This window comes from Coturnix japonica, chromosome 5 (assembly GCF_001577835.2).
Source record: "Coturnix japonica isolate 7356 chromosome 5, Coturnix japonica 2.1, whole genome shotgun sequence".
NCBI lineage: Eukaryota > Metazoa > Chordata > Aves > Galliformes > Phasianidae > Coturnix > Coturnix japonica.
In genome coordinates, this window is record NC_029520.1 from 5,989,674 (window position 1) to 6,005,187 (window position 15,514).

At 37.6% G+C, this 15,514-nt stretch overlaps 2 protein-coding genes and 1 long non-coding RNA gene across 5 annotated transcripts in view; 1 reads left to right on the forward strand and 2 right to left on the reverse strand.

Moving 5' to 3' along the window:
• Positions 1-9,196, reverse strand: part of PDHX (pyruvate dehydrogenase complex component X) — a 40,781-nt gene extending 31,585 nt beyond the window's left edge. Inside the window, exon 1 of one of the 2 annotated variants that reach the window (XM_015863585.2) lies at positions 9,115-9,196. Coding sequence is in view for 1 of the 2 variants with exons in the window: in XM_015863584.2 (XP_015719070.1) it covers positions 6,533-6,671 (139 nt within the window). In the remaining variant the exon portion in view is untranslated. Of the gene's footprint in view, positions 1-6,532; positions 6,696-9,114 lie in introns of those variants that run through there. The other variant, XM_015863584.2, reaches the window with a different exon arrangement.
• On the forward strand, positions 6,693-14,994 carry APIP (APAF1 interacting protein). Of its 2 annotated transcripts, none has more exons than XM_015863586.2 (8): positions 6,693-6,804; positions 7,024-7,124; positions 8,195-8,243; positions 8,640-8,757; positions 9,606-9,741; positions 12,233-12,400; positions 12,978-13,094; positions 14,354-14,994. In XM_015863586.2, the coding sequence occupies exons 1-7, from the start codon at positions 6,757-6,759 to the stop codon at positions 13,075-13,077; spliced, it is 720 nt and encodes a 239-aa protein (XP_015719072.1). In that variant the 5' UTR covers positions 6,693-6,756; the 3' UTR covers positions 13,078-13,094; positions 14,354-14,994. The 2 variants fall into 2 exon arrangements, with proteins under 2 accessions (XP_015719072.1, XP_015719073.1); XM_015863587.1 differs by having other exon boundaries at positions 6,792-6,804; positions 8,582-8,757.
• The window catches only part of LOC107314397, a 30,717-nt gene continuing 25,756 nt past the window's right edge, over positions 10,554-15,514 (reverse strand). The window contains exons 4-5 of the long non-coding RNA XR_001555398.2: positions 12,657-12,824; positions 10,554-10,739 (exon numbers count right to left, since the gene is read on the reverse strand). This is a non-coding gene — a long non-coding RNA (uncharacterized LOC107314397). The remainder of the gene's footprint in view (positions 10,740-12,656; positions 12,825-15,514) is intronic.

The following is a 15,514-nucleotide window of genomic DNA, read 5'->3' on the forward strand; positions in this document are numbered from 1 at the left end:
GAGTAATGAAATAAACTCTGGAGATTTTAAGACAAGAAAACAGAACAAAAGTGCTTCTCATCCTTATTCTACATCTTAAGAATTATCCTGGTTAAGATCTCAGAGAAGACAAAGACAGAAAGGAAACTTCAATTAATACACAATGTTTTAAACTAATTAAATTTGTCCACCTTTCTTCTTTAACCAATTAATATTACCACACCTAATAAATCTGCCCTTGTCTATCTCACTGCTACAGGACTATGAAAGAACTAATTTATTGCACTTGTAAAAAGTATTAAACTGTAAACATTTCAGAGGTTGGGTCGAGTTAAAGAAATAAGATATTTTTCCCATTATTTCTGGACACAAAGCATTTTTAAAGCAAATTTGAAACACTGCAGCAACCATCTGATAGCCTCAGCAAGCATTAATGACCTGCCATTTCATAATGCACCAAGAGCAGAAGGTGAGCTATTTATTCCCCATAGTCCCCAGGACATCACCACAGTTAGGGTCACACTGCCCATAACACTGCTGGTGAAATGAGCCCAGGGTATATAGATGTGATTTGTGTTTCTAGAAGAATGCATGAAGAAATACACATACTTGTTTCAACCTCCTATTCCCAAGCTAATTTTCCTTTTACAAATCAGCTCTAGAAATCGATCTGCTCTTTCCATTATACTTAAATGCTTGTCAGTTTACTATTATTCATTACTGTAATGCTTAGAAACACATCCAGACAATGTTCTGGGTAACAACAGCAATCTTTAAAAAAAAAATAAATCCTTGGAGATAATTCAGTTCAAGTTTCTTTTTGCAATCTCTCATCTTGAATCAACGGACAAAAAAAGAAATAAATGACATTAAGAATGTCTGCTATTCTCTGAATGCCTGTGTTGTTCATTGTGTTCATACTATGTCTAGTTTTTTTCAAGTACTGTAGGTTAAAGCATGACTTTAGAACTTCCTTTACGCACTGTACATTCACTGAAATATATTTAATGTATTTTCTACTTGCCGTTATCCATACTTGAAGATTTACACAACATAAATAAACGTGCTCTCTTTTATTTGCCTAACTTGACAAGTCAACCTAGACATCCAAATAAACAAAAGAATACAAATAATTTTGAAGTCATATCCCACACACCTCTAGGATAATCTACAACACTTCAAGGAAATAGAAAGGATTCCATATATCTAATGAGATTTAAAAAGCATTTTAAAACATGATGGCTCATGCGCTTCAATTTAGTAACAAGTTACTTGACCCATTCCCCAGAATATATTGCATCCCATGGCATAAATACAAAACCGAGTAACAAATTTGGGGTTCTTTAACATCTTCCCTGTCACAAAACAAGCAGCCATCACAAACCATACAGTCTCTTCCAATCAAGTTAGAAGACAAGATTCAGCAGCAAGCACATGTGATGCATTAGAAAAATAAACAGGAGACGAAGCAGAAGAAAATCCAAAAGACAAGGCACACATTAAGTTTGAAAATTAGTAACTGAGATTTTCTGCATTACTGTGCCCCACTGCAATAATCACAGAATCATAGAATTACCCAGGTTGGAAAAGACCTTAAAGATCATTCAGTCCAACCTCAGCCTAACCACAGTACCCTAATAATGGTAACTGCAATTGAGGAGCAGAGCTCAAACTTAGCAAATAAGGTATATAACTGCTTCTAATCAACAGGAACAAATGCATACATTCATACATCACTGATCTGCAATTCTATGTAGACACCATAAGAAGAAAATCTTGTGAAAAGAGAAGTTTGTGAAAACTAATGCCATGCTCCACTTTCTCTGTAGACAGCAAAGCCCTACAAGTTGCATGTGATAAAGTTGGTAACTCCTTAGGAAGCATCTGACATTTTACTTCAAAACACAGTATGCTACATTTATATGGAATTACACAATGATTTCATTGTGAAAATAAACACCTGGCTGTAAAATTCTGCAGCTTGTGCCTCCAGACTTAAAACATGTTGCTAAAAGACTGCTGGTGTCATGGATGTTATCTTTTAGATGGTTCACCTGAAAGTTTGACATGCCGCTTAAATTAGAAAACAATTTTCGTATGGAAACATCTTGATCCTCAAACGCACCCCAGCAACAAAGAATTTAACAGACACATCATTGGTCTTAAATTAAAAAGAAAAAATGAGCTTACTTGCTGATTTAAAAAGCAACCAAGGTATACAATGTAAAGCAATTAATTATCTAGAAAAACATTATGAACTCTTGATTACCTGCAAGGAAGCTTAGAAAAATATGCTCAAAACGTAAAAAAGCAGAGAACTGAATAGATTTTATCCACACACTGGACGACTCTATGTATACTTGTATCAATATATTTAACAGGGAAGAGGTATTGTGGTAAACAAGCAGTTTATAATAGCAGTGATTTCTCACTCCAACATACTGCTCACTGATCTTTCACTTCTTTATGCGTACAATGAAAAGGTTAGCAGCATTATCAGAGCAAAATGCTGTCTTCTTCTAAAGATGTTGTCACTGCAGACAAATGTGTTGGCCATGGTCTACCCGACAGCAAACTTTCCCTTCTCTCCCTCCATTCCATTTTATTTATTTACTTTTAAACTCATATCATCGGTGAAACTTAAGATGGGTTGCTAGGCTGCTTCCGATGACTTATCAAGTAAAAAAGACATTCTAGTTGCTTTTTGATGTCCGGATGGCAGACATGGTCAACAAGTTCATTGAAAAAACTTCCCAAAGAACACATCCACTAACAGTATTTTGGTGTCTTATAGAAACTTCACAGCTATGAAATCAGAGTGCTTTTTTTATGCAAAAACGCCTGCTTCTTTCACCTACAATGTATCACAGATACAGAATCATAGAGGTTGGAAAAGACCTCTGAGACCTCATCTATTCCAGCCCTCAAAACAGTTTTGTAAGGTAGTGAATCGATTACATTTCAAATTGTGCTAATGTAAGGAAAACTTATTAGCTTAGCCTTTCATGACTGCCTCTTGTTCTACATTAGCTTTAACTCGATATGAATTCATGAGACACGTGAAAGAAGCTGTTCAGCCTTCTGACCCACTTACTCATACTTCCAGCAGTGCTAATATTCATGATGCTATTCAGTTATCCAGATTAGAGAATGGGTTCTGCTGGTAGTTAATCTCATCACAAGGAATACGATTTCATTCATGATAGCTCCCTGATCTGACTCATCGCACAGCAATATAAATAACACTGACATCCCAAATGCCCGCACAGAACACAGGACAGGACTTAAATCTACATTAAAGGAACTGCTAACTACAAATAAAATACTTATGGTAAAGGAAGAAGGAGAGGCAGTTCGATTATATTTTCTCTACTCCTTCCTCATCCCTCGGCCTCACTAAACAATCCATTCCTTGGGCATTCACTTAGGGCACAAGCACATAGAGACATCTACGTTCACAGCCGGGTTCAGAGTGCTGTAATTAAGGCTTGCTCTCCCAAAGATACACACGAACAGCAGCTTGAAGAATGGTTACCCATTAAAGTAACTAAAATAGCTTTGAAAACTTTTTACAAAGTTATTTTAGTTCAGTTAGCGATCAGACATCCGAACAGGATACAGGTTAATTGCAATGTACAGCACAGTCCTTACAAGCACTCTGGAAAGTAAATACTGTTGCTCTTTCATTATTGGTAAGTAAAGAGCTCAGACAATTCAGGCAATCTATTAAAGACAAGTGAGGCTCACTCACTCAATAGAATTTTTAACACATAAAACGCTCAGCTCCCATCACCATCTGCTTAATTTTATTTCCATCAACTTTGTATTGTCGCAAACTAATTATTTGAGTTTTAAAAAGGCTTAGAAAACAACAGCTTTTAGAATACAAGCTACTCCTTATGTGAAAGACAACCTTCTGTGTAGCCAAGAAAACAATTCTTAAAATATGTCATCAATAAAAAAGATTTCTGCCGCCTCCTTTGCCCTTTACACTGTGTACCAAATAAAATGAGAGAAAACAGGAGATCCCTGGAATAGGCTGGTGATTATAATCTGAGTGCCTCATGTTTAAGCATATCCAACAAAACACCGTTTCATTGCCTCATATCTGACCTCCTTTGTTATGGAAACAGCTCCAGCTTTGTCAAAACAAAACAAGCAAAACCTGCGATGAACTGAGGACAAACGCTTTAACACATGCCACCCCTGAGGTATTTCGTAATTCCCCAAGCAATACCCTCTGGTTAGTAGAGATTTAAGACTTGCTACAATCTGACAGCAATTATAAGATTAAAGAATATTAGGTTTAAAAAAAAAAAAAAAAAGGTAATAGTTCATTCTTTTTTTCTTCCTGCTATGAAGAAAGTCCATCAGTGCCTTGTGTCCTCAGTTTACTATACAGCTCCACAAGGTCACTGGAATGTCAATTACCTGCTGAAACCTCAGTGTGACATACACCGATTTGCAACTATAATTAAGCAGATCTACACCTTGGTGCTTTGACTACCTATAGATACAACTGGAATTTCACATATCCCTGTTTATGAAGATGCAAAATGCAATCAAGGAGACAAAACAGAGCAATGCTGTTCAATTCATTGAAAGTTTTCCCCCAGTAGTAGATCCATTTGTTATCTCATGCAAATATTTAAGTTCTGGTTATTTCTTCTGTTACACAGCGAATACATTTTTTGGCTGAAACTGTTTGACAGTTCATTTGATCTTTAACAACCCTCACTCCTCTCTGAACTGTCTCCCATCAGCCCATACCTTTCCTGATGTACAGCATTCAAAACTATAGCAAAACTTTGGCTGAGGCATTATCAGTGCAAAGTAGAGTGACAGAAGAATTACCACGTGCCCTCCAGATGACACTCCTAGCTCATCAACCCACTATAACTTCTGCAGCATGCGATGATTCACTCACATTCTGTTTCCAATGCACCATAAAGCCTTGATTTCTTACTGCAGGATTATGACATAGAAAACTACCACATCCTATCCTAATTGCTGCAATTAGTTTGCAGTTTAATCATGTCCTCAACTCATATTTGGATTGACAAACATTTTTCAGACCTCTAACAAAAACAGCATTTAACACTCAGCATCAGGCACAAGTCCCAAAAGGGACCTAAATGATCTCAGATAAATATCCTTCCAGTTAGGACAGCTAATAACTCCTCAGCTCCCTTTACAGTTTGAACAACCCTATAGAGAATCCTTGAGATTACCTTTATACAATTTCCATTTAGGAAAAAGCATTGAGAAAAACAAAACCCACCAACATACGATACCACACCAAAAGCCTCACAAAGTCAACCTACAGCACAGATAGCACTGTTACACCTTACAAAAGGAAATATGAGTGGCCTGATGAAACAAAGTTTTCCTAAGCCTTGTCAGTATTTCATAATTTGTTTGGCTGGTTGCTTAACTGCAGGCTCTGAAAACAAACAAAAAGTTCAGGAAAGTTATTTTCACAGAGTTTTTTTGAATATACAGATGAGAAAGATAACCAAGACATCTTCCTGCTTTCCCCCCATCTCACCTGTTCTCTGCAGCTGCAGAGCTGCAACACTAATTTGTGTGAATGACACCTAACTTGTCTGAAGTTATTCTCTGAATAACTTGCGCCCTTCACCTGGCTTAGCTTTTGTCAACATGTCTGTGCATTGATTTAGCTCTCAGTGAAAGCTCAACCAAAAAACAGCAGCAATACATACTTGGGTTTTGGTGTACTCTGTTGCGTAACAGACTGGGCTTTATTTCTCATACTAACTTACAGACTGTTTCTTCAATGCTTCTGCAAGATTACAGCTACATCATTTCACACCTTGATTTTTTCATTTTTGTTCCTACATGCTCACTCCTGGTCATTTCACTTGAATTGTGCTCTATGCTTTTTTGCTTCTTCTTTCAAACGCACTGATGAGTTTTCTTGGAAGCTGACCTTTGCTTTCCCTCCTTCCTACGTTACATGCTGCCCTCCTTTTTTCAAATGCTCAGACATTTTCATGCTATTTACTCACTGACAGCTTAACATCTGGATGCTACGGATGTTAACCTTATCATATACGCATAGAAAAACATATTTGGGCCCCTAAAGGAGTAAGAAAACATCATCTAAAATAACACATGCACATGCAGTACTCATTGACAGCTTAACATCTGGATGCTACGGATGTTAACCTTACCATCCCTGATATTATATACACATAGAAAAACATATTTGGGCTCCTAAAGGTGTAAGAAAACATCATCTAAAATAATACATGCACATGCAGTAAGCATAACTTTTTCAAGGTAAAGAACTGAAGATGTGTTCTTTAGAATGTGACACCAAACTAACAGAGGAGCTCAGCATAGCAGCCCTCACTTGGATGAGAAGCCAAGAAGCTGCCTTTGAAATTAAGCACAGCATTTCAGTGCTAAACCCTAAGTTTCAACTTATAGACTCGACCTCAGAGAGCTGTGCATACAGCTCCGGCCCAACAAGGCTCCTTGCCACCTCTCTCCCCACACAGCAGCAGGCCGGCTGCAGCCCAGCACTCACCCAGCAGCTCCTGGGTGCCATGCAGGAGCCTCCATCCTCCCCGTGCGGGCAGGGCCAGCCCAGCACCCAACACCGGCCGCCCGCCTCGCAACAACCTCATCACCCCGGCTCCTCCGCTCCGCCACCAGGAGGCCGCCATCTTGCCTGGCCCTCACTGCAGGGAAGGGGCTGCCCTTAGCGCTGCCTGAACGGAAAAGCCGGCTGCGGGTCGGGGTTACGGTGTCATGGCTGCCGCCGGCGGTGATGGCGTCCAGCTCAACAACGCGGTGCAGGTAACGAGAGGTAGCAGCGCTTAGAACGAGGCAGGATTTAAACCAGGCCTTAGAAAGACGTGTCCTAAAAGAGAAGACATGTCCCCTTGCAATTGAAGTCGTAAATAATAGCGTCATTGCTGAAATATGGCTGTCACCCGTTTAAACTGAGTCTCAGGATTGAAATTCTTAACGTTTTCTGATCGCTTTTCGTTGATCCTTTTTCTGATTTATTTTTAGGATAAGTTACATCCGAGAAATCTTATCCCAGAACTTTGTAGGCTGTTTTATGGTTTAGGCTGGGTAACGGGAACTGGTGGAGGAATCAGCCTGAAATATGGGTAAGTAAAGGTGGAAGAGCAAGAAGCTGTATGATCTTTAAAGGTCCAAAAAATAGTTTTTTTGAAGCACAGCTTTGCTTTTTAACTGTTCATTACCCCCTACTTATACTTTCAAAGCTTCTAATGGAAACAGAACCCCTGCTAGGGACTGCTGAACTAAAAAGAGAAACTTTCACTCCACAAAATACCTTTCAGGGTCTGTCGCTGCCCCATCATGGACACTGTAACTTAAAAGTTACTAATCTCTGATTTTTCTGACGTACATGCAGTGTGTATCAGAAAAAGAAACAACACAGCTGTTAGTAGAGTAGCTTCCAATGTATCTTACATGGTAGGAGTAGTAACCTGAATGATTGTACTCATTTTTATACCTTCATTAGCATAAGGTATGTTTCAGAATGAACAGCTGTGAGGCAGAGCAAGTAGACTAACCTAGACTAACCTGGTTCCATAGGAACAACCGAAGTTCTAGCAGCTCATTCTACCTCACATCCTGATCAACATTACTGACTGCACTGTTCATAGCAACAACTCAAAGTGAAGATGCCAAGATATGGCATAGCATTATTAAAATCAGATCTAGAATTTTTTATCAGCTGTCCTATATTTCACTTCTTCTGAGCCATGAATTTCTTGACAAGAGAGAAAAATATTCAAACATCTCACACTCCTTAAGAGATACACCTGTAACTTGACTAATTATTCACTAGATGTCTCTGTGCTCCCGAATTTAAAGCATTGCTGCTGAAACTAAAGAGTGTTTAAGTACGAGATAGCAGTCTGATTTTCTTTGTTGTTATTGAAAATATTTCAGTTGCCTCCTTAAAATTATTTACATTTAAATCAGTATTTTGATGGATTTTGTTCATGTAAACTATGGAAGAACAAAACAAAACTAAACCAAAAGACAACCCCATCTACCCATGACCACATATGTGGAAGAGCGATAAATTTACTGTCACAGTTTAGTTTTGCTTTTTCTTTTCAAGTGAATGTAGAGCTCTAATGCTCATGCTGTTACAAAGACGTTTGTTTTTTAATAGTTTTACCTATCTTAAATTTTTTTTTAGGAATGAAATCTATATTGCTCCTTCAGGAGTCCAGAAGGAAAGAATACAGGTATGTTTAACTGCATTTCTACCTTAGAGCTCATATTCAGATGGGTAAAATTACCTATGTTTAATGTTTTATTTTTCCTTAGATAAAGTTGGGCTTACAATATGGTCTGCATTCCTGAAATAACTGGATTTCTCCTCTTATTTAAGTACTCAGCTGCCAAGGCAAGCCTATGGCCAGCATAGAATCAAAGAAGACTGAAAGTTACTCTAGATCAGCTTTTCTCTTTTTCTAGATTAAATGGCTTTATAGCTATCTGAGTAGTTTCAGGTTACTGTAGTACACACGTTTTACACTTTAACACCTCTTTTCTGTTTCATAGTTTCATTTTCCTTCTACAGAGGAATATATATGAAACTGTTCAGGCAATCACAGGTCAAAATAATTTCTCTGATACAGCCAGAAGATATGTTTGTTTGTGACATGAACGAGCGGGACATCAGTGGTCCCCCAGCTCACAAGAAACTAAAGAAAAGCCAGTGCACGCCTCTTTTTATGAATGCCTACACTATGAGAGGTATGTAGCAAGTCTTTTTGCTTTACTGTTGACTGAAATGCCGTATATACATTGTCAACAACATTCAAATTCAATACCAGATTCTTTAAATGTAGAAGTCACAGTGAAAAAGACATGAGCCTGTAAAATATAAATAAATTTCTCCAAGCACACATACAATGGAATGTAATCCACAGTAACATCTGTAAGCCTTTTCTACGGCTTCCTACATAACTACACCTGAGATCATTTTCAGCACTGATTTTTACCCCAGTCTATTAATAGGTTGTTGGAGGGAATGGGAAGTCCTTGACACGCCTTGGCTATCATCAAAGGTTCTAAATTTTTACGTGAAAGAAATATGAAGCTTTTCCTTACCTTATAATCACAGTGCCAGTTTGCAGTGGAGCATCCATTTCCTTTTCTTGTGTCAGGGATGCTAAAGAAGGCTCTTCTTTATAAGTTTAGAAATTCTTTAGAATCATGGATACCTGATAAAATTATTACAGTGTTTTAGTTTTTATAGCACATAAGAAAACTATAGAAGGAGTGCTTCTCTTTGCTTTTGTGCAAGTAGTTTTTCTCTTGCAATTTGTCACTAAGTAAAAGTTGACATTGCTGTCCTAAAATACTCTAGAATTATCCTTTATAGGTGTGCAATTATTTCCTACCTTTATTTAGGCTGCTGTGCAATTTTTCTTCTGATACAGTAAATTACTGTTTGCTAAGATGCATAGCCAAAGAAAATCAAATACAGTAACATTTTTTTCTTAATAAATGCCTTTCAAATATTATTTTTTAAAATTGTATATATATGTATATAAAATTAAAATATTAATTTTTTACTATTTTTTTTTTCCTCTTCTTAGGAGCGGGTGCAGTGATACATACCCATTCCAAGGCTGCTGTTATGGCTACCCTTCTTTACCCAGGGAGTGAGTTCACTATTACCCATCAGGAGATGATAAAAGGAATCCAGAAGTGTTCTTCAGGAGGCTATTACCGGTACATTTTTAAGAGCAGAGATGTGCTATTTGATTGTTTTCAGCAAAATAGATGATTGATAAGTAATTTGAGCTATGTGTGTTCAAGTGTATAATATAAAGTATTATAAATGAGTAGTAACAAGACATATGGAATAAATCATTGGCTTCCCCTAGGGAGGTCTCAAGCCTAAAGAAGAGGTCTGAGATAAAATCTTGCAAAGTCAAAGTTACTGTGGTCCACTGAGCTGTAAAACAAACTAAATAAAGAGCCACATCTTGACAAATATCTCAAGAACAGAGTTGTTAACTCATCTGTCCAATGTTTAATTGATACTGTAGCCAGCCAACATTAGGTTTGATTGATAAGCGCAAACTGTGTTTGGATGGACTTCATATATCATTACCTGTTTTAGTTTAGGGCAAGTTAAGGGAGTTGAGGATTTCAGATTTTACTTGATGGACTTTGAAAGAAAAATCAGAATAAACAGCTCATTAAAGATAACATTGTTACTTTCCAAGGACGATCTCTGAGGTAAGTGCTGAGTTATTCCAAATTATGTGTGATGGCTTGTTTTGAGGACTCCACCCACAGAGTTTGAATTGAGACCAGCAAACAACATTTATATAATATGTGACAATTAGATGAAAAATTGAAAGGCTAAATTCTTTCCACTTTTTGATGTAAATTTTTGTATATAACAATTGCCCTTTGGCAAGGGAGCAAACAGTATGTTTGGCATGTGATTTTATGCCTGGACGTATTTTATTTAGTGTTTTGGTTGACTTGCCAGTTTTACCTTCTTGTTAGCATTAGCATTTGCATTTTTTTTTTGTGTGGCAGAACTTCCTAGTAAAAACATCCCTTATACTGAACTGCCTGACACTGGCTTGGAAAAAAAGCAACAACAACTTCCTTTTATTGGATTTGCATTTTGGATTTCCAAAACTTACGTATTTTAATCAGGAAGCACTGTGTCTGTTGCACTCCATATCTACAAACTGTCCTATGGCATCCAGCTACCATATCAGAAAAAGAAAAAAAAAAAGAAATCAGAACTCCAGATCTCATGTTTACTAAGTACATAAGTTCCATAAGTACATAAGTTCCACCAGACTGCACACTGAATAGAAAAGAAATTCTGGAAGCTTTCTGTTACAGATAGGATAATCAGAAATATTTACTGGCCTAAATACGATCCCTGAATGTTAGAATAGTTTTACCTTTTGCTTCTGTAGAATTAAATCTGCAGTAAGTAGCTTTCAAAATCTCAGACCGTCTCCAAGTATTTTATATGAACTTTTTGTCTCAGTGCAGGCTCCTTATGTTTCAGTAAAATATTTTTTAATCACTATAGTTTAACTCTTCCAGAGTCTTCTGTATGTTTTACAGCTAATCATTCTTACACTAAAAGGTTATGATTAGGAATCAATTTGTGATGTTTATACCCGCTTCCAATTAATGTCCAATTACAAAGTAGAAACTAGGAAAGCAATCCCTTAGTTGAAGTATCCTAACTAGTAGCACACACTCCAAAATCTAATTTAAATCATTAGAATATATGAGTCAAAGTAAACCTACAAATACTTGATTTGAGATTCTTTGAAAAGAATCGGCATTGAGAACTGTGATACGTGAGACATTTACATTTTGTTAATATTTAATATGAAGTATAGGCTATATTAATTTTACCATTGCTTCCCCTCTGTGTTTTTTTATAAGTTCTGCTAGCATCCAGTCTTGAAATATCTAAGAGATCTCAATGATAAATCCGAACGTGAACTGGGGACTTATTAAAAACTATTTAAACAAGTTTCTGCCAGTGTTAATTAAGGTTCAAACAATGCCAAATATCCCGGTCTCCTTCACAAGAAACTCTTAGGCAAGTTCCACTGAGTAACATGCATCATCTTGTCTTTGGAACTGGGGTTCTCAGGCTCTCTTCAGATCACATGTAGCCCACCAACCACTCTATCACAGAAGAATTTATTTTTCATATGTTGATACTATTTATATGCCTTAGCAGGACAATTTTTTTTTTCCAGGGGCTTTTTGGACTATCTAAATTCAATTTTATTCTGCTCTCCAGCAAACAGTTTTATTTCCTTCTTTGCAATATGATTCTTTTGAATAATTTAAGCTGAGATCAAGCTTGTAGGCGATGCCAATACGTGATGAAGAAAGTCTGAAAAGGTTGCAAAGGGACCTAACTACAAAGTGATGATAGGTGAACAAACAACTGTATCTAATGCATAAAAAGTGTTATTTTCTTTTTGTGCCTCAAGTGTGGTTCAGATATTGCCAGCAGGTCATGAAAGTGGGAGACATTCCTGAATTCATTTGCTGCAGTGTGACTCACAAGAGAAGAGCTTAAAAATCTCTAGTGATGAGAATCAGTTAATACCTTTATGCAAAGGAAAAGCTCTTTCTAATGGAAGAGCTGAAGTAAAAGATAAATCACTCTTCCAAACATTTCAATTTTAAGGTACATATAAGTCTATTTTTCTCTTAGATATGATGATACACTGGTGGTTCCCATTATTGAGAATACACCAGAAGAGAAGGATCTCAAGGAAAGAATGGCAAAAGCAATGGAAGAATACCCAGATTCTTGTGCGGTTTTGGTCAGACGTCATGGAGTCTATGTATGGGGAGAAACATGGGAAAAAGCCAAAACAATGTGAGTACAATTAAGGCATATTTTGCTATTATACCTCAAAATTTTATAGAGTGCTGTTTTGTTTATCTCTGACCATTGTCAGTGACTCAGAAATTCATAAGCTTTTGGCCTCATTGAATTTACGGGTTCACTGGGTTCATCCATGACTTCACTGTTTGATTTTTCTTTCCAATCTATTCCGAATGATAGAGTTCCCATTTTCCTTTTACATGGACAAGTATGAAACATCAAGACAATCTCTGCTTTTATACAGTACCTGCCAATACTGTTCACACAGTCTTCTCTAGTCCCTTTTGTTGGGGAGGAGAGGAAGTAGGCAGGCGTTGGAAATTACATTCTTCATTTGCTGCTGGAAGCGCAACACATCAGGATCATGTAGCTGAAATGCTGGGCACCAGGGTGTCCTTGCTGACATTTGATACAGCTGCAATGGAAGTAAACGTTAACAGCTATCCAGTCAGACTGTCACACAGATGATGTACAGCTCTCGAAAGATAACTGTTACCATAAAAAACAGTAAGACTTGAATGTATTGAGCCTAACTTTACACTTCACCTGTTTCTCCATTTAATTCTAGGTGTGAGTGTTACGACTACCTATTTGATATTGCAGTGCAGATGAAGCAGCATGGGCTGGATCCTTCAAAACATCCAGCAGGAGAAAATGGGATCTTGTAAATGACAGCAATATTCAGGTGTGAGCTTATCTGTAGAAATTATCTGTTTGCAGGGAAAGGCTATAGATGACACCATCTGTTCAGTCTTCTTTCCCGCTTGGATACCAGAACAGAAGCTTCAGTACTCTCCCTGCTCTCTTACCACTGCAGTTTTGTCTACACCTGAAATCACGCTTCCTTACCATCTAGTGCACTAAAAGGATATATAATAAGTATGTCCTGTGCCTATTTTAACACTTAGGTACAGCTTCGAGTCCAATTGCCCTTTCAAACCAAGGTACATCCAGCATTACCAGAATGAAAACAATGAAAGAAAAGAACCTCATCCTAAAACTCTAGTTTTTAGAGAGATGTCTGAACATGCACTTCTGTTCCTCAGCAAGTTTTTTTTCAGTCTTTTCTCAGTAATGTTACTTGTCTGGTGTACTTTTCTGCTCTTGAGCAGAAATTACTTGTTGCAATTTGAACAAGTTGAATTAATTAGCATCACATTTACATCAAGTGATGCTAACTGTGAATTTCTTTTTTCTAATGCAGCAGTGATCAATGTTTTTGTTCATAACCAGTATTTTTAAGTAAAAGAATGTATGTAATATGATCAAGCAGTATTTTATGTAATTGAAGGAGAAAGCACTCTGAAACGATTGACACATAAGCGTTTTACAGCACAGTAGGGCAAAACACAGTGGTAGCACGATAGTTCAGAGTTTGGCATCCCTCTTCCTGTAAATCTAAGCAAGAATAAAGATACTGCTACTGAGATCAGAAAGGAGTCCCTGGACCAGAGCAGTGGTCTAAATAGAAAGGGCTAACCTGTTGCCAGAGTTGGCCCATCAGATAATCCTCTCCACCCACTGTGTTTGCATCAGAAGAGATGAAAAACGGGTGCTTAGGGAGAATCAGCATCAAACAGCCAAGTACTCAGAACACTGGCTGTTATGCCCACGCTAGAGGAGGAAGCAGTGGGACAGGACGCTTACTGTCAAATGAGTCCTTGTGCGAACAAGTATTTGGAGTGCTGCCACTGCACGCAGGGACATCTGCCTACCACACCTGCACACAGCTACCCCATGGCCTCTGAGACAACTTCTAAATTTCTCCTCAGCAGAATTAATCTTCCTTTGCCCATTTCTTATGGCTAAATACCTAATTTTAGAGTGTAGAATCATTAAGGTTGAGAAAGAATGCTAAGATCACCTAGTCCAACCTTTGACCTATCACCATCGTGCCCATTAAACCATGTAAATCTTTCTTTATGTCTTGTTTTCCCTACACAGATTTCTTATGTGACTATGGGAGTTCCGTTTTCCGCCTCTCACTCTTGAAGCCAGAAGGGGGTGCTCTTGTACTCAGCTGACTGACAGATGTTGGGAGCCGATTTTGACCAGACATATCAAAGAAGAGTTACAGAGATCCTAAACGATCATTGCTGTTTATGAGTACTGGCAAAAGCTACTTTAGGAGGAATGAAAATTAATGTTCAAAGTGCTACAGAGAACTGATGTGACATATTGTTTGTGTGATTTAAAAAATAGGATTTTAACAAATTTGCATTTGCTGATCCTGCTCTACTGCTGCATCATTTGACTTGTTCGAGATATCAGTTTCTGAAAGATAAAGCAGTCCTTATTCGTTGGAAGGATACGAGAACCTCCCCTTAATTAAAAATTATGCTCAAAAGGATTGTTTAAACTACTGATTAATTTCTGCTACATTAATTTCTGTGAAATTAAGCCTGTAGCATGTGCATTTTTAAGTCAATATTTTAATTGTTATTCTGTATAGGAAACTCATAGAATTTTGTAGCATGCATTTGGAAGTTGTTGCTGAGAAATTCCTCCAGGTCTTACCTGTTCTTTACCTTTTTTTATTCACTTTTAATGCGATTTAAAACAGCCTTTTTTTTTTTTTTTTTTAATGAAGTGCTATTAGCCAGTCTTATGTCAGTTTACTCAAACAGCTCATTAAAATTTTCTTTTATATGTTTATGTAACTTTTGTGTCTTTATTTCAAAACCTGGAATAGCCCCAATGGCATCTGTCTAAGCCACGACTGACCAGCTTTCTGAGTATCAAGGCTCTCATCCCAAAGAAGAACAGCAATTGACAACTTACATTGCCAGAAAGGAGAGGTCTTGTTTCCCCTTCTGTTTTCTGCTAGGGGCCATACATTCCCACCGTTTCCCTTGCATCATCTTTGGCACTTGTTTGAGCTCCTGTGAGGTGAATTAACTCATTAACCTAAGAGAAACTACTGCAGGGGGTAACAAGAAAATAATTACATTGCTTCCTAATCAGCCACTGTTAAAAAGTTAACTCAGAGGTGGGTTCAGAGTACCAGAGCTGGGGCAAAAGGGGACATAACTAACATCAGAGACAGAAAAGACACTATTTGATGAGGATGACTATTCAGACTTACTCAGCTACTCGTGGGAAGTT